Genomic DNA, 22,293 nt, shown 5'->3' on the forward strand with positions numbered 1-22,293 from the left:
AGAGTACAAATTACAGATTTCTGAACATTGAAAAAACTCAAACTACTTACTGAAAACAAATACAGTCCTACGTCAAGTTCTGTGCCCCTAGGCTCAGACCCATTTACTTTTTGAAAATGAAACTGAGTTCTGCGCACAACTTGCTCAGAAGGAAGTTTCGAGTAGTTTTCATCATTGATTGCGTAAAAGTTTGTATTTTATTAAATTTTATTTCTGCTTCGCTTTATAAAAATATGCTTGAACTGTTGCAACTTGGCATCCGTAATGATGGCGTTCACAAGCATCTGCTGATTGTTCTGGGGGTCGGCAGTAGTGCCCGTCACAGCTGCATTTTTGTATAACCAGGCCACCTCCTGGCTACCCATCGGTACTCGGACAACAATTTTCTGACGGCCAGTGTTTTTTAAAATTTTCCGTTCGATTTCTAACAACAGATCATTAATTCCAATTTGTGTTTTCGACGAGACCAGGTGTAGATCAGCGTACAGTTTAAGGTTACTGCGATCTTTAAGTTGATCAGTCTTGTTACCAACATTGATCACGTTATCACTGTTCAGTTCGTTGACACCGCTAGATCTCAACAGTGATGCTAGAGTATGCTCCACGTGTTTCTTCTGTTCGACGAAGTTTGTATGTGAGACATCCTGCACATGAACGATCACATCCGCAAGCATCGCATCCTCCAGCGTTGCCACAAAGCACTCTATGAGCCCGGTAGGAATATCAGACATGAAGCCAACAGTATCCATAAAAAGAACCTCTAATTGGCACGGAAGCACACCAGCATGTGCTGTAACATCCAACGTGGCAAACAGCTGATCTCTTGGCTCGAGAGATTTTTCCCCTGTGAGAGCTTTAATGAGGGATGTTTTTCCCGCATTTGTATACCCCACGACGGCCACAATTGGATAAGCTTTCTGCTTACGTTTGTTCCGTAGCAATTCTCGATGGGATCTGATTGTGGTCAGCTCATTTTTTAGTTTACGTTCACGCTGGCGTAGCATTTGTTTTTGGGATTCCGTGAGATAGACGCGGTTTGCAGAACATCCTGCTTCGTGTTCCTTCACCTGTGACCAAATATAAGGAATCTCCGCCATTGCTACTTGTAGCTTCGCTTCTGTGCTAAAGGCGTGCAAGCGTAAAATTTGTATCACTATCGAGTATCTGTCCATCACGGGGATTTTGAAATAATGTTCTAAAAATTGTTTCTGGCCAAATTTTAATGTACCTTTGCTAATGAAGATGCAGGTTATTGACGTCCCAGAAGCACGCATAGCTCCGATAGCAGATTTAATTTCATCCAATTTTCCACTGCCAAATAAATGTTTTTTGTCCAACGATTCTAGCGCAACCATCATACCATGTTCGACGCTCCATTTTGGCACAGACCGTACGAGTGCTTCGGCTTCCTGTAGTTGATGCTCCGGCTGACTGGCACTTTTCTTCGGTCCCCATTTTACATAAGGTTGAATAATTAGCACATTTTGTTCGCTTTGAAGCTTTGTTTGTACATGCATGACACTATTGGCAACCGCATCGTAGACCGCGTCCTCTAAATTTAGTTCATCTAGGCCTACCTCTCCATACGGATTAGCTTGTACTGCTGCGGCTTTGTGCTTCCCTTTGAAATCTTTATATTTGCTAGTATCAGTATACTTACACCTGGCCGCATTATTAAGCTTCGCCGAGATAGGAATCACTCGGTGTTGAATATTCCTAAACCGAACACTCAAATAAGTAGAATATAGTCTAACAAGGCTGGTCATTTTTAATCCGATTGATCGATTGTTTCTTCGTTCAATGCTGTATGTTTATTTTCAGCGGACATCCAACCGGCCTGGCAGGATTTCGTTCGATCAGAAGTTACTTTGTAGGATCCAGCAGATGCCACTAAAGATGATATAAGAATTCCAGTTTTATGTGGATATGGTAAATGTTTCGCTACAATTTTCTGGAGGAAATACGTCGCTGAAAAGCCTAAAACAGTGAAACGTTCGTGGGTACTTCTATATAATTTGTATTTCAAAGCATCTCACCAAGCGTGAATGTTGCCAGACCAGTAAATAACGCACGGGTCATACACTCCAAATACGAACTGAATCCCGGGTGTTTCTCTGCTTGTTCCTTCTTTAAGCGCCTTGGGTCGATCATTGCACCGGTAGTAAAAAAAATACGATGCGTTTTTGTGATGTAATCAATAGTATATGAACTATTACAGTATAAACACAAATCAGCTGATAGCTATCATTTGATGGTTTAAAAAAATACACGATTAATTTATATATACGAAAACGAGCTTTGTTCAATTTGTGAAATAATTTTGTTTTCGTAGGGTCCGTCCTCATACCACGTGGATAGGAAAAGCACGTTTTAGACACCCCCTCCCCCGTTGAGCTTGGATATTTCGTATACCTCTCCCCTTGTTGTCCACGTGGTCATTCCTACAATTTTAAAAACAATCAAGAAAATAATTCAATTGCGCTTAACCCATTTTGTGCCAAGTGTTCGAAAAATCGAACAGCAACTTTGATGATCTTGTCTTTGGAAAGCAACAATATGCTAATGTTTTTGCACCAAAAGATAGCTTAATTTATTGGCTACCACTTACACTTACAATTACATTTAATTTTGTATAGCTTTATTGGGCAATAAATTCGATGTAATGCAAGTATGTCCGGAAGGTGTTTTCAATTTCTGATGAAAAACCCAATAAAAAACAAAAATATGTTATTTTTTCTACAGCATTACTTTGATAAAAGAACACATGAATAAAGAAAGTATTTACTTATTCTGCTCATTATCAAGTAAAGAAAACTTTGCTAGTATTTACTTGAATTCGTATGAATAACAGTTTACTTTACTGATTTCGTTTTCGGAATTCGAACATAGCTTTTACTTTGTCAAACATCTGTCAGCAGATTGTTATGGCTTGTGATCTGCAAAGCAAGTATACTATCAGGTATATTACTCCCCGATTTGTCTATGCAGTGGTAGGCCAAAATAGTAAAAAGCAGTTTTAAGACCAACGATTGAATGTATGTCAAAGACTTATTTATTATAGAACGATAAAAATATATTCTTCTTCCTTCGACACCTTCAGTTCTGTTAATGTTCCGGCTTCGCGGGACGTTGAACTTCGATATTTCGCTGAAGTAAATTGAAATGGATCACAATAATATTAAAGAAACATAAAAACTAGTTTTACAACGCTCCACCTCTGGTTTTCCTATAGTTGGATAAACGTTCTTGTTAAAAAATTACCTTTTCGCGACTAAATCTATACAACTACTTTAAATTGTCGTCATCTCACTGCGCAGTTTGTAACTGTTTTGACAAACAAGTGGAAACTGAATGTTTGACGCGTCATACTACATGTTAATTTGTTTAACTATGAGTGCAAGATGGCAGCATTAAACATAAACCGGATATGATATAAGAACGAATAAAAGTGGTTCAGACACAAAGTATGCTTATGAGCACACTTGATAATTACGAAGTAAATACTTGATAAATGTTGTTTTATTCATACGAAATCAAGTAAACTTCCATTTTCGAAAAGTAAATACTTCGTTGTCACTTTTATTCATACCAAACGTAGTACTCAATCTCCCTGCTCGACTGCTCGATTTAAGTAAAGTAAAGCTGAATTTTGTTTTTATTCATATGGCCTATTGTGATGTAGGGCAAAAATCATACGATTGGGCCTCCTACAGGAAAAAAACTGCCGAGGAAATTGAGTGTTCGAAAAATTGAACGTTGGCCATAACGAACATGGTTTTTTTCTAGTGAATCAATACCAACACATCTAACCTCCGCAGCGCATTCTGGTTTGTTTACATTGGAAGACGGAAGTTTTTGACGTAGAACTACGTCTTTCAGGAAGGGTGCCAAATCAGAAAACAGGTCACGTTTTTATGAAATAAAGTTAACGTTAATAACTATTTTCACTGTGAACGAATTCTCATGATTTGTATACCATTCGATCGCAAATTCTCTAAGATTCGCTTGATATGCTATACATTACAATTCGCTAATCTCTAAATGGTTTAAATTCATGAAAACTGGAAGAATTTCCTTTTTCTCATATATTTGTTCTGCCGATTTATGTGCTAACTCTACCCGTATTTCGAATGCTTATAACTCGAACATTTCTTAATAGATCGGAAAGATGTTTGCACCAATTGGCAGGAAATATTTTTCCGCGTCTGTCACAATTAATAAAATGTTATTTTTCATGAGATGAATAATTGAATAACAACAAGTGGATTGCACAATATAATAATTGCGTAGTTCTACGTCGAAAATATGCGGTTGTGTCCTAGACGCAACCCCTTACAATTTTTTTTTTCATTCAATTTTGTGTTTTCAATTGTGAATGTTTGTAAGTATCGATTATTTTAACAAATATTGTCGGAAAGCTACACTTTTGTCTGTATAACCTTAGGTGATGGCGGTCCGCCGAATTTCGTGCGTGGAGGAGCTGGAGGAAATCATCAGTACGTGGAATGGAGCTTCTAGTGAGATTGCTATAAATATTATTCCGCCGGATCTGGTGGGCGATCTCACCGATGAGGAAAACCTTAATGACGATTCAATTCAACAGAATGACGAACTTCCAACCCCCAATGCTGTAGCAGGAACTTTCGAGATCGAAACTTTTGGTAGTATCGATGACATTGCTGAATTGACGACTCCACAAGATCATGCACATAAAGCTGCCGCTCAGGATAAACATTTCTCAGGCAAGATGGCCCTGCCCTCCACTTCACGTAAGAGAGGTAGTGAAACACAGACCTTGTCTCAAACAAATCAGCAAGCGTTGGAGATTGGATATAAGCCATTGAGTGCATTTCCAGAACCCCATTGGAAAAGTCTTACAACGGATAAAATTGAATACTCTGTTTCGCCTAATAACGAACCTCTGGCTAATAAACAACAAGAGTTGTTCGATACAATCAAAAATTTATCAAGGTTCGGTTATAAAGTATGGTGTCTATGCTCAACAGAAGGATACCTGTATCTATTCATGCCATACTGTGGCTCAAGTCACAACTACAACAGGACAGTGGGCTTAGGGGCCGATGTTGTGTTGCGGTTGGTTGGACGAGTTGAGCACCCTACTAGATATGCCATCTACTTTGAAAACTTTTTTACAATGTTCGGTTTTTCGAACAGTCATTTTCCGGAAAATGGAAGATGGGAAAAAATAATTCTTGTACATTAGGGTTTCCAAGGTGTCAATAATCAAAATAAGATTAATGTTTTTCACAAAAAAAAATAATTTTTATGGCTTGGTCGTTAATGGGTTAAATTTAATTTTAGGCTATGTTTTCACGGCAGCGGGGCGTCAGTGAGTGAGCCAACCGTCTATGGCGCTGCGCACAGTACAACTGTAACCATATACAGCGGTAAAATAGGTCGGTACAGGTACAGCGATTGTACTGAGTTGCTTGCATGGTTCTAGCGCTGTACATGGTGACAGACATACAATTTTCGAAGTACAACGCTAGTACAGTTGTATGTCTGTCATAAGTATAATTGGACATTGTTGTAAACATCAGGTTCGGGGCCCAAATAATGGCCCCACATTGGAAGTCGCCACCAGACGTCGACACTGTACCACTCTAATCGAAAATGTCCAATTACAGGGGTGGCATTACGCATTTCGAAACGAGTAACTAGTTTCGAGAAAATTCAAACTCAAATCGAATTGGTTTTAGTATTATGGTGTTAGGTATTATGTATCTTTTTTAAGTTAATATTGTCAGTGTACTAAATTTAGAGCAAAATTTGTCTCGTAGAAAATGTAAAATTTTTGGGTTCGTAAACAAAGCTAAGTTAAAGTGGTCGAAACGGATAAAAATCACTCGTTTCGAAATGCGCAATGTCACCCCAGGTCAAAATTGACACTGAGTGGTGCCTCGGCATGTCGCATTAAATGTAAATCACTGTATTTGTTCTTGTTGATTTGAAAAAATGCGCGGGAAATTCCCTGTGAAGTGGGTGTTTCGACTTTTATGATTGACCATTTTCGTATTCGTTTTGATTTCTTTTTTTTCATCAACAATAAACACAACATACCGGTGTTTTCATTCATGTATAATCGTGTAGCGTACCATGTAACTGGATCGTCATCAGTTTACGCGAACTAAGAGCTTAACATTAATCGTTAAATATGTCAACTGATTTGGAAAAATACCTTCTGGCGTTGAAGGGTTATATCGACACTCAGCACAGCATACGGGCCAAGGATTGCGTTGCATCCATAACCGATTTGATAACGGCCAGAGATACGCAAACTTCTGCTGAGGCTGGTTTGTATTTTAACAATTTTGTATTCTTATGATCGTAATTAAAAGTGTTTGTAGAGTATTCGTTGGATATTATCTTCAACTCACCAAATGGTTTACTGACATTCCTCCAACGTTCTCTGAAATCCACCGGTAAGTTCCAGAAGGCAAACGAAGAAATCTTCGACTTGTTGAGAAAACTAATACAACAGCATCATAAGTTGGTGAGAAAATCTTCGGAAACAATTCTGCGTCAATGCGTCCACTTTGTCCAATCATCGTCGGTGAGCGCCCGCGAGCGTGAACTTGCCACCGCCGTCATGCAGGATTTGGTTGTGTATAAATGTCTGGACGAGGACTGTGACATGAGTCAGCTGCTGGGGGATTTATTGGTGGTTTTCGACCAGCGCAAGATAACGAATCGGTTCCAACAGATCCTGTTCGAGCTGATTGGTTTACTGGCGAAGGACTACCCGGAATGTGTTTCGGAGGAAAGGCAAAACAAAATTTTGTACATCCTAATGAGTGTGGCTGAAGGACAGCTTCTGGAGGAGAGCTATCCATCGCTCATTTCACTGGCAGGAGCATTGCGGGGTTTGAATTATTTTCTGGTGAATTTTGCGCCCACTCAAGTGGAAGGAGAAGAGTTTTATCGGAAGATATATATGCTGGTTAAGAAGCTTTCGGATTGTGATGAAGCCGTTCGGGACCGACAGGCCTTCAGAAGTGAGTATGATATATTTAATGCCATTATGTTCAACTCAAGCTTTGTGGAATTCTTGTATCAAGAGTTGAATTGTATTCTACTAGTAAAAATAACTATAAGCATCCAGTAATACAGCCATTCCATGCCAAACCGATATACTGGTTCTCAGATTTTCGTGAAAAGTGGTAGTTTTGTTCTTTACCGCAAAACATTAGACCCATATATTTCTATTTTTACATTAGCAACCCTGGTCAGCCAATATTTCCCAAAAAACTGGAAGATTGCTCTTAAAAAACTGGATCCTGTAAAACAGTTTAATTTGAACAAGATCGGCTTTTATTTATCTAAAATAATTTTTTTTAATCTCAAGCATTCAGAATAAATCATCAATTTATCATATCATTCGAGCAGGTCAAAAAGACGTTTCCCACCACTCGAACATTACTGTGAAACAATGGGCCTGATCACGAACATCACTGTCACAAACGCTTTCACGTCACTTACACTTCACTTAATCTTTTTGTGTCTATCATCATTGTCACGGACAGTTGCGTGTAGAAATAAACTCCGTGAAGTGAAAGTGTTCATTCCCGTTTATAAGGGACATGTCAGTTGCATAATTTCGGGCGTTTGAACGTTATGTCGGTTGCATAATTTCGGACGTTTGAACGTTGCGTAGGTAAAATTAATAAGTGTATGAGATAATATTCCATTTAATTGAACGTATGTTTTAGAATGACAAGTTTGCGATTATACCTCGATGATTTGGTATTTCAATGCCAACTAATCGGACTCATTCCATGAATCATTTGCTTGGTCCGTTAGTTTGCTTATTCAAACGCTGGTTCAAAGATGAGGAGGAATACTTGGTTGCTCTTGAATGATGTAGTTGTTGAACATATGGGAATGTAATTTTATTTCCTCTTTCTATAAATTACTCTAGAGATGCATGACTATCATGAGTTTAATAATCGATATCTCGCACACTCTTGTACTCAGCTCTGTCTTACTCGTTTCTTTCTTTCTTTGTTTTTAAGAGGCTTTAAACTTTGAAGTTCATTTGCCTCTACTTACTCGTGTGAATAACGAGAAGTATTTAGTATCGGTCAACATTAAAATCATTTTTTAAGAATCGTTTTTACGATTTTGATGAATAATAATATTTTCTATATCTCAGAATAAACCCGAATTTATCCATCTCATGATCAGTATAATCCGAGTTACTCCCATATGGGGCTCTGAAGTTTAATCCTCTTATCCTTCCCATTCTCGTGTGATTTGATATACGGGACATGAGGTTTGATATATTTATTTAAACAGTAGCGTTGGTCAGAAGCATAACTTTCATATGAAACACCTAATAAGTTTCAAGAAATTTGCCAAAAGCCGAAAATGATTCAGATTTTCTTCAGATGTATATCAAAATTATGGAAAAAGAACTAGAGAATAGTTTAAAAATTATTAATTTAAAAACTGTGCAATGATAGATTCATTTTTTTCCTTATTTGAAACTTAAATATTCTTTCATTCAAAGTATGTCTTCAAAACAATATCGTTGAAAATATCTATTACGTAAAAACAAAAGAGCCTTATTCGATGTAACTATGTATTTGTAACGATGTAACTATCGGGTCTTGTCTATCAATTGCGTTTGGAATGTTTGAATTACAAAAACCAGCTCTGCAATGTTGGAAAAACATCACAGTTATTATTTCATATTCAAAATATCAACAAATCAATATCATACATAATCAATCATAATGATCGTTTTGGACCAGTGGCCTCCATTGCCATTTTATGTGGTTGCAACTCTCTGTTAGTCTAATCCTTAAAATAGAAACAAAAAATTTCTATTCATTTAGGACAATCGAAATTAGACCTTTCGCCATGTTTCAATCGGTCTACGGGAGCTACATTTTTAGTCCTCAATTACATCCCATAGCGCATTTATCGAATCCAAATAGACAAAAATACGTCCTCTGGATACGTCAGGATTTCACTCTAAAAATGCCACCAAGCGGGTAAAGTGCCGTTTGTTGATCTTTTCTTTCTTAAAAAGCAAGACACGATTAAAAATGTTAGCAAAAAAGTTAAATAAATCCGAAATTAAACTTACTCCATTCCGCGTGACTAGCTTTCACCATCTAAAACACAAGTGACAAATATACTTGTTTTTCCCCGTGACGTGACAGTATCGTGGTATTCATAATAACACCGAGTTCATCAAAGTTGTCACGATGGATGAACTCTTCCGTATTCTACACACACGGTGGCAGCCGTAATAACGTTGTATGCAATTCACTTCGTTTTCACCGTGAAGTGACGTTCGTGATCAGGCCCAATATGTGAGTTTTTTTCTTCTAGAATCTCTAGTAAATACGTTTTTATTTGGGTAAGTTGCTTCAGGATTATATTGGTATTGCTTCTTGTCCATAAAATCCCTGATAGAAGATCGTCGCAAAACGGCTTGACAATGGGCCTGATCACGAACATCACTGCCACGCACGCTTTCACGTCACTTACACTTCACCCAATCTTTTTGTGTTTATCATCATTGTCACGGACAGTTGCGTGTAAAAATGAACTCCGTGAAGTGAAAGTGTTCATTCCCGTTTATAAGAGACATGTTGGTTGCATAATGTCGGGTGTTTGAACGTTGTGTCGGTTGCATAATTTCGGACGTTTGAACGTTATGTAGTTTGTGATTATACCTCGATGATTAGATTTCTGAATCAAATGTTGGCTCAAAGATGAGGAGGAATACTTGGTTGCTCGGGAATAATGTAGGTGTTGAACATATGGGAATGTAATTTTATTTTCTCTTTCTATAAATTACGCTAGAGATAAAACATGACTATTACGTTTAATAATCGAAATCTCGCATATTCTTGTACTTAGCTCTGTCTTACTCGTTTGAATAGTGAGAAATATTTAGAATCATTTTTTATGAACCGTTTCTATAATTTTGATGAATAATAATATCTTCTATATCTCAGAACAAACCCGAATTTATCCATCTCACGATCAGTATAGTCTGAGCTACTCCCACATGGGATTCTGAAGTTTAATCCTCTTATCCTTCCCATTCTCGTGTAACTTGATATACGGGATATGAGGTTTGATTTAATTATTTAAACAGAAACTCGTCAGCAGCGTCAGTCAGAAGCATAATCTTCAAAGAAAACATCTGATGAGTTTCAAGGAATTCGATAAAAGCAAAGAGTGATTCAGATATTCTTCAGACGGATATCAAAATTATGGAAAAAGAACTAGAGAAGAATTTAAAGACAGTATCTTGTGAATGCTTTGCAATGATAGACTATTTTTTTTCTTGTTTGAAACTTATTATCACTTTTTTAATAATCTTTCATTCAAAGTATGTCTTCAAAACAATACCGTTAAAAATATCTATAACGTAAAAAGTTATAACTATCGTTATGCTTCTGGTATGGTCCGCCAATTGTGAATGTTTGAATTACAAAAACTAGCTCTGCAATGTTGAAAAAACTTCACAGTTATTATTTTATATTCAAATTATCAACAAATCAATATTATACAAAATCAATCATAATGATCGTATTTGGGCCAATGGCCTCCATTGCCATTTTATGGTGTTGCAACTCTCTCTTAGTCTAATCCTAAAAATAGAAACAAAAAATTTCTGTTCATTCAGGACAATCGGAAGTTGACCTTCGCCATGTTTCAATGGACCTACGGGAGCTACATTTTCAATCCTTAATTACATCCCATAGCGCATTTACCGAATCCAAATAAACAAATTTACGTCTTCTGGATACGTCAGAATTTTGTTCTAAAAATGCCACCAGGCGGGTAAATTGCTGTTTTCATCTTTTGTTTCTTAAACAAGACAAGACAAGATTCAAAATGTTAGCAAAAAAGCTAATTAAATACGAAATTAAACCTACTCCATTCCGCGTGACTAGTTTTCACCATCTAAAACACAAGTGGCAAATAACCTGTTTTTCTCCGTGACATGACAGTATCGTGGTATTCATAATAACACCGAGTTCATCAAAGTCGTCAGGACGGATGAACTCTCCTGGATTCTACACACACGGTGACAGCCGTAATAAGGTTGTGTACAATTCACTTCGTTTTCACCGTGAAGTGTCGTTCGTGATCAGGCCCAATGTGATTAATTTAAGGTAAAGGTGGAAGGAGACCACAAATGGCTGCCACAATGGCGCTCATCTCCCTCCCTCACCCCTCGCCCGAAAATCAATAATTTTGCGAGACAGTGTGAAGAAAATGATCGTTTTCGCAAACTTTTCTTCAGGTAATATCAACCAAACTCTAATCGATTTCTCTCAAGATATTAAATTTTCATCTGCCGTCGCACTGTATAGTGAAAAACGTCGGAAAACTCGAGCTAGTGTTCTGAAAGTTAAGTTTTAAATTTTCCGCAATGGTTTTGTTTGTATTGGTGAAAGCATCGTTATTTTCTCGACACTGATGCCAGACAACATAATCGAAACAGATATAAAAACCACTCAGTAAAATGTTATTCCTGAGTCATAGCGTTTCATGTTATGAAAATCAATCAAATAAAATTGTGTGATATCAATACAATTATTATTTTTACGTTTTATGGGTCTATAATGTAAGTTTTAGCAACTTTAACATTGGTTAAGAAAATTGTATATGCTTTCAAAAATAGTAAACGGAAAAGTATTACGTTCAATCAAAATGCCTCGGCTAACGAAGGGAATGGTTAATGCTCTCCAACGTGAATAAGTGAAAACAGTTTCAATCGAATAGTCATCGGGAGCGGACGTGTGTCCCCTTAGGGCGATTACACATTATCCGGTTTCTGCCGGACCGGTTTCAAAAAGCGCCGTTGGGTTTGGACGGATAACCGGATAACAATGTGAAAGAGTCCTCGCACTACACAAAACCGTACATCATTCACATACACATACATGCATTTATTTATATAGTGGAATGACAGGTAAACATTGCAAACATTTCAGCTACATGCAGCTGATTGCATATGGAAAAACCTGAAACCACAACTGCTGCGGCAACCACGAGCCTTCCCAAATTTGTGTCCATTGGAGAGTACATTCGGCCGGGGTGTGGTACGCCAGGCCTCGCGTACACTACTCGCACATCAGAGCGGTGTTCTTATGATAAATAAACATGAAAAACCTACTGGATAAAAAACATGGCTGTAATAAACAGTATTACAAAAAAACTAACTTTAGTCCAGTTGCGGTGTACTTATCCACAAGCTAAGCTCTTTTATTTCCAAACATACACAACTAGCATGATTTATTTCACACGCTCTGTTGCCACATATTTTTTCAACAGTCTCAGAAATACGGTTAGAGAAAAGTGTACAATTTGATGAACCAATAATTATATCATTTCGTAACAAGCTGGGGGGGGGGGGGGGCTACTTAATTATATGTGGTATGTGTTCAGTTCCTGTGATTATCCTTAGAATTTACCTACGAGAGAATATATGCTTATTCATCCATTCTAGACTGTTTTATTCCACCATTGCAGTAATAATTCTTACGATTAAAATTACATAGTAATTTTCCTTCAAACACTATCTCACTATCTCTTCGTCCAGAAACGTGCTCAGCATACATATGTCGCAATTCCTGGTGCACGTACTCCTGGAGCAAGGGCAGCTTCTCGAACGCATTTCGCTTCAACGCACAGCTGTTATTAAACGGATCCTGGGCGATGAATGACGAATCAGAAATGCCAACAACTGGGTGATTTCGCTCTATCTGAACCGATACTTTTGTGTCGGACAGGGGAACATCTTGATCGCCGAGCACAGATCGGACAGTTTTGGTTTGAGTTCCTCGAGTCGAGTTGCGGACACCTCATCGTAGATCGTGTTCCGGGTCAGGTCGAACTGTGTGGAATACCGTATAAGAATTAAAAGAGAGAACTATTTTGGTGTGTTTAATTGAACAAAAACTGACCTTCACATTCAGCTGGATGAAGTCGCTCAAAATTTTGCCCTTGATGAACCAATTGGAAATTTGTTTCACATCCTTGATCTCGATCAATACTGATTTCGAATAAGGGAAGTTGTCTGTGAACAAAACAAAAACAGAGGTTAATTAAGAACTCGATAAATTTGTCGAAAGACACTACCCACCGTTAATAACACAATCCATGGCAATATACTCCATGATGCCCTCGTGCGCCTGTGACCATTGCTTCGCTTTGATCAGAAAGGTTCATTACTTAACTTGTTCCATAGCAGCGAAATAAAAATTTCGGCATCCATATCACTTGCGACTTCTGAATTGACTCAAACAAACAAACGTCAATACCACACACGTACTAATACATGAGAGGAAAAATTGCCTGAATTGTACTAATACTAACAGACATGACAATCAACTGTCAAATCGCGTTGGGCGTTATGCTCCGCTTTTGGGAAATGATAGTGATAATGGATTTTCAGGTGCAATAAACACATATATAAAATAAAAAATTATGAATGAAAATTAACTTTTTCTTATAAAATATGTTTTTATGTAATAGAGTAGCACGTTTTTTTTGCAAGAGAGGAAAAACCCCGGAACAATAATTATGTTTGATAGTGATTTTATATTACAATATTGAGTTTTAGTGAAAATATCAAGAAAATTATACAGAAATGATTAAGCAAGAATCAGTACCGCGGGTTATAAGAAATAAAATAAGTAATGAAATAAATTTTCATTAAAAATTTAAACAACTCAAAACTGTCTTAAGGTCTAATAATCTTATAGAGAATGATTTGCCTTCCCAAACTGATGTCTCCACCAGACGTCGACACTATACTACTTTCATCGCGTATAATACTTGTCCGGTCGCCGGACATTGTAGTCGCAGTAGACGGCTGCATCACGGCGCCGTAAAGAGGTTGGTACGGTCGAAATTTGCCATTTGGGTTTTAGACCGGTCCGGCAAAAACCGGATAATGTGTAATCGCCCTTACTCCGCGTATATTTCCGTTTGAAGTTGCTTGTTACTGTGCAAAATGTTTTTTCAAATATAGTTGTGAATAGGATGTGGAATTGTGAAATCGAAAATGTCTTTTTTTCAATCATCACTGTGAGCGGGGAAGTTTTGCAACGTTCTAGACGGAAAATGCGCAGTTTGTGCCCTGCGTTGTTTGAAGGGTGCAAGGAGTGAGCTCTTTACTCTCGTGTAAAATGGAAAACAATGAATTTTTCTACACAAATCATGGAAATGAACATGAAAATAAATGGCGAAATGAAGTATTGGAGCCATTTTTCATACTTCATATGTGGTGGTGATCACTCTATCGTTTTCGTTGTGCTATCGATCGCGTGTTTGATCTAGTGTTGTAGTGTTTTCTCTTGTCGCGCGGCGGTTTGGTTGTTTCGTGTGGTAGATTCGGACATACCAATATACAAGGGTTTGTGTGTGTACCTTCCAGAACGAGTTCAAAGTTAATGCGTCATAGTGAATGTATCACAACCGGAGGAAACATTGGCGTGGCTGAGAGAGCAGACAGTAGATTCAGCTAAGTTTTTTCTCACTTATTTATCCACGCACTTTTCAATTACTTTTTTTTCGAACACTACAATTCATCACATGTAAAATGCTAAAAATTGGTTTCTTTCAGCCCAATCGGATAACACACTTTCTGATTGCTCTTATGTTCATTACATTATTTTCCGCCCCACGAAAAAGCTTCGCGATAACATTGACACTTACTCAAATCCAAATGTCAATTTACTGCTTTATTCATTTATTCATACGTCTCTCTTAATTTGAAAGCTGAATTCCATATATGTCGACATAGAACTTTTAAATGTTAAATTTTGAAGTGTTCATCACGGGTTTTGTTTCTGGTGAATGAACTTCTAACAGGAATCCTGGAAATGATTCCAATTTCGTTAGGAATCATTAACTGGCTGCTTTCCTGGAGAGATGATAGAATGTGAGTGTGAGAGGTGATTATTTTTCGAGAGTAAATGATATCAAGCGAACAAAAATAAGAGAGGTGCGATGCAATCTCCAAAATCGTAAATCTTAAAATTCAAATTATAACTCTTAAGTAATTATCAAAATCGTTAGGGAGAAACTGGAAAATACAAAAAATCTAATTTTTATTTCTTCATTTTCGGGTAGCTTATGACATCAAAAAAGTTTAACGACTCTAACACATAATATAATCTGATTCATTCATTACAGTGCATCGTAATTTTTCTAATTCTTGATTATTCATTATTTCCCGCCATTGCGATTAGTCATTGTATGCGTCCATGTTAACATACTTAAGCTACATATTATATTTACGAATTTTATACTCCATTTCAGTGGCAGATAGTTGCGGATGACACATTTGGTTCTAATTTAATGTTCCATATAGCAGATTGTATGTTTATAATTTCATGTTTAATGTGTGTACAAAATTATTTCTGTGTTCAGTTTGTTGATTCTAAGAATCGATAACGAAATATATCGCCGGGTCGAATGATTTCGAAGAGTTTTTCACGGTTACCTTCTCAGGTTTCTCGAAAATAATTCTTCGCCGTCGCGATTGGATCTCGATAAAAAGTAATCTTGATTAATTATAGAGTATATAGCCGGCCCAATTGATTTAACAGGTTTTCCTTCTCAGGATACCTATCTCTGTTGTGACACGTGATCGATAGTTCGCGTTTACATAATCACATCATTTACTTCAGTAAATCCTGATTATTACCTCTCTTCACTAACAAATATTCCTTCCATGATGAACGCTAGGGAACCACGCTATAGTGGCGACCCTTCTGGCTTTCGAGCGGCGTCGTTATCGACTATTTGAAGCTCGAATCACCGAAACTTGCACAATGAGACTGGTTTGCTACTCCCAAGTGCCATTCAGTGTGTAGGACAGAAATTTCAATGCCGACCCCAAATAGCCAACATGGAACTCATCGTGTCAAGGGAGAGTGTGTGAGTTACAGTGGAACCTCGATTATCCGCGAGCGCGACAGCGAGTTCCTTACTAAATCCTAAACTAAATCTACTAAAAAAACCTACTAAATCAAAACTTAAAAATTTAAAAATTTTAAAAATTACAAATTAAAAAATTAAAAAAATTTAATATTTAAAAATTTTCAAATTGAAGATTTTAGAATCACATCACTTACCGCAGTGAATCCTGATTTATTCTGAACCACTCCCACTAACAACTATCCCTTCCATGATAAACGCTAGGGAACCACGCTATAGAGGCGACCCTTCTGGCCTTCGGGCGGCGAATATCATACTAACATTCCTTCCCTTCCCCTGGTGACTGTAAGGACGTGGCCGGCGTCGTAATTGACCATTCAAAGTTCGAATCACCGAAAATTGCACAACGAGAATGATTTGCTAGTCCCAAGCGTCATTCTGTGTGTTCTTTGTGCAATTTGGTTGGTTCAGGTCAATCACGGAGAGCAACTACGAATTGTACAGTCTACCCAAGCTCAAGCTCCAACGTGAATAAGTGAAAACAATACGATCAACGAAAAATAATATTAAGGAATTATCAACATCGAGTTACTGTGCGGAAAAACTTGTTAATACCAAAAGAGCCCCAATTTGCATGTGTTATAATTTTGCTCATACTACGCTCGCGTATAATCAGAATTCACCGTTCACGAACGGTACGAAAGAGCTAGTTCGCCGAAAAGAGTGAACGGTCGTTCTTTTTCAAAGAACGGTAGTTCTTCTTACGAACTGAATGCGAGTGAACGGTTTGTGAATGAACTGATTCTGAAAGAACGGTTTGCGAGAAAACTGTTTGAGAGCGAACTGATTGAGAGTGAACTGTTTGTGAACGAACTGTTTGCGAGTGAACTGTATGGAAAATAACTGATTGCGAGTGAACTGTTTGAGAACGAACTGATTCAGAACGAATAGTTTGCGAGTGAACTGTATGGGAAAGAACTGTTTGAGAACGAAGTGTTTACGGGCGAACTGTTTGCGAACGAACGAGTGCAGTTGAACTGATTTGCGCTGGACGGAATGGATAAATATAACGAGAACGCTTGTAAGAAAAATGAAACGATATTGTCATTTATGAGCAAAATTCATGTAACGCAGGGTTTATTTTGTTAATGTATACTCAATATTAGGTGAAAAATTAAATTAGATTTTCGTAGTTTTAAAGGCAAAACTCTATTTAAAGGCAAAATCTCTATTCTATATATATTTATAATTGCAATTGCTCTTCTCTCACAAACACTATTACCCAATTTTTACATGTGGTTTTACCTATACTACTATAATGTCTTCGTTCCACCTTCACCTTTCAAGTGCATGAGGACACGGTTTCTTGTCATAGATCACTGCATCGAATCTAATCTCAATCTTCTGTTCTTCTTCTTCTATCGCGAATTTTGACATTTTTGTAGTGTTTCTTTTGACCATCTTCGTTACTACCTTTTTCGCACTCACTAGAATATAGAATAAAAGAAACAATAAATCAATGCACGGCGCCTAACCTTACCTTCGGTTTCACGTTTTTGTATGGTTTGTTTCAGCTCCCATTTGTCAACATTTGAATGAAACATTTTGAAGTTGGGGTCTGAAACAAAACACGTAAAACTTTCAAACTGACGTCTCCGTGCACTTATGTAGTGATCTATGGATTAGAATTCTAGAAAAAGAAGATATTCTAGAATAATTCTAATGCTCAAATAGTCACATTCAATACCATTGAATTGGCATTCAATACCATTCAATGGCATTGAAATTATCAAATTTTAGCATTGAAAAGCACGGTATCGTCAAGGTGCATGCGTGATGAGAAGACATTGCTTTTTAATTTTGTTTTTATGTAATTTAAGAATCTTTTCGGGTTAGACTTTATGTCCGACTCTGTTTTAAAGTTGTAATCTTCAAAGGCATTTTTAACAGTTGAGCTGAGCTGTTCGCAAATGTTCAGATATTTTTCGAGATAACGTCAGACTTGTATTTCTTATAAATTTTATGTGCCTTCTGTTTTTTATTTGTTCGATTCTTTATGTTTTGATTAAATCAATTCGGATAAGTTGTGTTTATGTTTCTATTTATGATTTATTATATTATATATTATTTCTATTTATTATTTATTCTATTTATTTATTGTACATTTGGTTAATTATTATGTAAGCTACATACCACATTTATCAGATTTGGAAAATCACGCATACAGCAGGAATAACGGATCGAAATTGTTATGATTGATCAAAGAAAATTCCTCATAAAGGGTGTGTCACATCAAATTGCATCACGGAAAAAACGCTGTAGAAATTCGCCCAGTAGACCGATCCTTTTGAAAATTTTAGACAGTAAAATAAAAACTATTAAACGACTTTTGGCATTTTCTTTTTATTCATACTTCGAGCCCAAGCCCGTATGCTCGCACCTTCCTCTTTACCCCGTCCATAAGGTTCTGTACAACGTCAGGTTGTAGTTTTTTTTGAACAGAAATCCATTTTCTCTTGAAGTCCGCCTCCGATTTGACAACTTTTGGGTTCTTCCGGAGGGCCTGCTTCATAATCGCCCAATATTTCTCTATTGGGCAAAGCTCCGGCGCGTTGGGCGGGTTCATTTCCTTTGGCACGAAGGTGACCCCGTTGGCTTCGTACCACTCCAACACGTCCTTTGAATAGTGGCACGAAGCGAGATCCGGCCAGAAGATGGTCGGGCCCTCGTGCTGCTTCAATAGTGGTAGTAAGCGCTTCTGTAGGCACTCCTTAAGGTAAACCTGCCCGTTTATCGTGCCGGTCATCACGAAGGGGGCGCTCCACTTTCCGCAAGAGCAGATCGCTTGCCACACCATGTACGTTTTGGCAAACTTGGATAGTTTCTGCTTGCGAATCTCCTCCGGAACGCTGAATTTGTCCTCTGCGGAGAAGAACAACAAGCCCGGCAGCTGACGAAAGTCCGCTTTGACGTAGGTTTCGTCGTCCATTACCAGGCAATGCGGCTTCGTCTGCATTTCGGTGTACAGCTTCCGGGCTCGCGTCTTCCCCACCATGTTTTGCCTTTCGTCGCGATTAGGAGCCTTCTGAACCTTGTATGTACGCAGGCCCTCCCGCTGCTTGGTCCGCTGGACGAATGAACTTGACAAATTCAGCTTATTGGCGACATCCCGGACCGAACTTCTCGGATCACGTCTAAACTGCTAAACTACGCGCTTGTGATCTTTTTCAGTGACGGAGCATCCATTTTTGCCGTTCTTCTCCTTCCGGTCGATGGTTAGGTTCTCGAAGTATCGTTTTAGTACTCTGCTGACCGTGGATTGGACGATTCCCAGCATCTTACCGATGTCCCGATGTGACAACTCCGGATTCTCGAAATGAGTGCACAGGATTAATTCACGACGCTCTTTTTCGTTCGACGACATTTTTCCAAATTTACGAAAAATTGACAGTGAAGCATGGCCAACGTGATCTATACACTCTTATCTGATTATAAGCGAAAGCTGAAGATATAATTCCTAAAAATTAAATTTCTACAGCGTTTTTTCCGTGATGCAATTTGATGTGACACACCCTTTAGTATGCAGTCAAAGCGGACCATGTACCATTTACCATGGCGAAATGGCTCTATATCATGTGCAGACAGAGTGGACTATGTGACAATCATTTGTATATTGAATTTAAACAATTTCCAAGCGCCGAATTCAAAGCAACAGAACTTTTTATTGAAGCTAATAGGTATCATGTCGAAATGTGCTTGAACCCGTTAGTGTAAAATGTGCACATTCTGAGTATATTAAAAAAAGAACTTGTTCCACTCCGACTGAATGGATCAGTGAAAAATGCTGGTCTTCAGTGTGCATGATTGCAAAATGTACTATTTGTGCGATTTAGGCTGTAGCGATGACAACGAATTCAAATATGACGATTCTATTGACGAATACTGTCTAAGATGATTGAAAATGGAAAGATTATGCTTAACATGTTTGCCGTGCAATTATATTCATGCCAACAGTAGATGGCAGAGAATATTATGCTGAACGCAAACAAATGTTTATGCAGTTCCAAACTCACAATCCTTCTCGCTCTAATTTTCCTAGCAGAATGGCACATTTTGACTCACAACTGTTGATTGATTGAGAAATATTTCGAAATTGTTCAGTCATAGTGAACCAAATCCTCAAAAGTGCTTCATTTGGTTCAGTTAAAGTGGACCATGTACGTATAGGCAGCCAAATAAGAGCCTTTTTAGGCATGATACTTGATGCTTTTCACAATTATCATACGTCATAGTATTGCCTGAGAGTAGCTAACATATTTGAGAATAATATTGAACGAAAAGATGAAATACTTTGGAAATTGCAGAGCACTGCGCTTCGAATTCGTTTTTCTCTAAATCATAAAAATGTCACATGGTCCGGTCTGATTTAACACCGACCAATTCATTGTCAAAATCAGTGAGAAATCTCATTTCGTTGATTGAAATCTCCGTATATGTGGATTTTTGATTCTGGTGCAGAGGAAGATAAAATATTTCCAGCAACTCCAAAGAATTTCTCATAACAACTAATTTGAGCATGATCAGAGGGGAAGTAAACAATTTATACTCCACTGAACATGAATTATATCAAATTTAAAATATTCATCCACTCACATTTGAGAGTATAATGAATTTGTATCACCAATCTGCAACTCGTTTTCGTTGTTAATGTTGTTCTTGTTTTGATTTGTTCGTTTGACATATTTTTATTTTAATCAAAATTGATTATTGATTATTTGATTTATTTCAGTCGGCTTTAACCTTTCAGGTCATTCGCCGTCTGTCGAAAAATATTGATATTACAAATGTATACAATGTTATTACATGACGTGGTGAAAAATAAACGAAACATTGAACAACTTTAAACTTCTGTAGTGAACGCAACCGCTCCAGATGTGTAGCACGCTTACTGCGCAGATTATCTCGTCCGTTTCTTTTCTTACTCGTAGCCGTGGCAGATTGTAAATTGCAGTACGCTGGATACACTAAAGTGTGTGGCATTTGTGTCATGGGTATGTGATAATTCTGAAACATCGCAAAGGAACAGTATGCGTATGCATTAAAAGGATTAAGATCGTACTCACCCGGGCTGCCCCAGGCTCCCCGCAGCACCTGCCGCCGGAGGCTCATCAACTGAAGTCGGGACCTCTCCGATCAGGGGTGCTACGGGGGAAGTGTGTGCTTAAATTTCCCATAACAAGCCGGCATCTTTCAGGAACGACAGTAGAACCTCCTCACGAACAGGGTCATTGCTGAGAACATCCCTAATTGATGTTGACAGCTGATAATGTTCTCGCAGATCATGATACTCTACGCAGTTGATTAATATGTGTTCAACTGTTAATCTAGTGTCGCATGTTGTACAAATTGGAGGATCACATCGAGTGATCGTGTGAGCATGGGTCACCCTTGTGTGTCTCACACGCAGTCTGGACAGCACCCTCTGCTCCCGTCTGTTGTCCCTGTCGTTCCATCGAGTCAAATCGCCTTTAACCTTGCTTAACAAGCTGATGCAGCTCCTCCAGTGTTGCGTAAAATGAACGATATCTTCATTTTAAAATTTTTAAAGATGTCGGCCGTGGTTTTTTCCAGGAAACTGAGAGCCCGTTTTATAATCGTCACTGCAACGATCCAGCGAAAAGGGAGAACCCCTGCCTCAACGCAAGTATCTGTCGCCGGGGTACCGGGCAAAAGATTTAAACAGAGTCTCACCGATCTGTTGTAAAGTGGAGCAAGTACACTTATCAGACCACTTCTATTGGTGCACGTTGCTTCCACCCCGTATAATATGCGACTATTGATAAGAGCTCTGCTAATATTTGCCCGGTATGTCTGTTCCACTTTGGATGACGTGAGCTGATGGTACGTAACAGTCTTAAGCGACTTTCGCATTCTCGTTTAATTCTGCGAAAGTGCGGTATGAAAGAGAATTTCCGGTCGATGGTCACACCAAGCACTTTTGGTTCACGTCTGAACGGGATGTTGCTGCTTCCCAGTTTCACCGGAACACCTGTGGCGACATGGTGTGAGTTGCAGCAGTGTGTTATCGCACACTTTTCTGCAGCAATCGAGAACACAACCGATTCAGCCCAGCGTCCAATCGCGCTTATCGCTGTTTGCATTTTCCTACGGACTGGGCGAACATTCTTTCCGGACACAACGATGACAATGTCGTCGGCATACACAAAGACGTACACATCTCTTGGTAAACACTGAAATACGGAAATGACACTAACCAGGAACAGTGTTACAGCAAACGCGGAGCCCTGAGGAACACCATTCACCTCCAGAAACTCGTCCGACTGGCATCCT

General features: G+C 38.3%; 4 protein-coding genes across 10 annotated transcripts in view; 1 reads left to right on the top strand and 3 right to left on the bottom strand.

Annotated features, from left to right (window-relative positions):
• Positions 1-200: 200 nt before the first annotated feature.
• On the bottom strand, positions 201-1,766 carry LOC129774043 (putative GTP-binding protein 6). The gene has a single exon (XM_055777740.1). It carries the CDS (start codon positions 1,764-1,766, stop codon positions 201-203), a length of 1,566 nt encoding a protein of 521 aa, XP_055633715.1.
• A 2-nt stretch (positions 1,767-1,768) lies between these two features.
• Positions 1,769-2,226, bottom strand: LOC129776515 (transmembrane protein 141). Its single transcript, XM_055782204.1, has 2 exons — positions 2,037-2,226; positions 1,769-1,977 (listed from the first exon to the last, which is right to left on the bottom strand). The coding sequence occupies exons 1-2, from the start codon at positions 2,149-2,151 to the stop codon at positions 1,769-1,771; spliced, it is 324 nt and encodes a 107-aa protein (XP_055638179.1). The 5' UTR covers positions 2,152-2,226.
• A 3,845-nt stretch (positions 2,227-6,071) lies between these two features.
• LOC129775477 (DNA-dependent protein kinase catalytic subunit-like) overlaps positions 6,072-22,293 on the top strand; it is a 46,101-nt gene continuing 29,879 nt past the window's right edge. For all 7 annotated transcript variants that reach the window (XR_008742967.1, XR_008742965.1, XR_008742966.1 and 4 more), the window contains exons 1-2: positions 6,072-6,314; positions 6,369-7,016. Coding sequence is in view for 3 of the 7 variants with exons in the window: in XM_055780265.1 (XP_055636240.1) it covers positions 6,176-6,314; positions 6,369-7,016 (787 nt within the window). In the remaining 4 variants the exon portion in view is untranslated. The remainder of the gene's footprint in view (positions 6,315-6,368; positions 7,017-22,293) is intronic.
• Positions 12,231-13,313, bottom strand: LOC129775479 (nuclear pore complex protein Nup98-Nup96-like). Its single transcript, XM_055780268.1, has 3 exons — positions 13,139-13,313; positions 12,960-13,072; positions 12,231-12,889 (listed from the first exon to the last, which is right to left on the bottom strand). The coding sequence occupies exons 1-3, from the start codon at positions 13,170-13,172 to the stop codon at positions 12,755-12,757; spliced, it is 282 nt and encodes a 93-aa protein (XP_055636243.1). The 5' UTR covers positions 13,173-13,313; the 3' UTR covers positions 12,231-12,754.

Source organism: Toxorhynchites rutilus, chromosome 3 (assembly GCF_029784135.1).
Source record: "Toxorhynchites rutilus septentrionalis strain SRP chromosome 3, ASM2978413v1, whole genome shotgun sequence".
NCBI classification, from domain to species: Eukaryota; Metazoa; Arthropoda; class Insecta; order Diptera; family Culicidae; genus Toxorhynchites; species Toxorhynchites rutilus.

Excerpts from the sequence above, each read along its gene's own strand:
- LOC129776515 (XM_055782204.1), bottom strand. The coding sequence starts at position 2,151 with ATGATCGACCCAAGGCGCTTAAAGAAGGAACAAGCAGAGAAACACCCG. Across the intron at positions 1,978-2,036 it reads TCTGGCAACATTCACGCTTG|GCTTTTCAGCGACGTATTTC; the intron begins GTGAGATGCTTT and ends TCACTGTTTTAG.
- LOC129775479 (XM_055780268.1), bottom strand. The coding sequence starts at position 13,172 with ATGGAGTATATTGCCATGGATTGTGTTATTAACG. Across the intron at positions 13,073-13,138 it reads CATGGATTGTGTTATTAACG|ACAACTTCCCTTATTCGAAA; the intron begins GTGGGTAGTGTC and ends TTTTGTTCACAG. Across the intron at positions 12,890-12,959 it reads TCATCCAGCTGAATGTGAAG|TTCGACCTGACCCGGAACAC; the intron begins GTCAGTTTTTGT and ends TATTCCACACAG.
- LOC129774043 (XM_055777740.1), bottom strand. The coding sequence starts at position 1,766 with ATGACCAGCCTTGTTAGACTATATTCTACTTATTTGAGTGTTCGGTTT.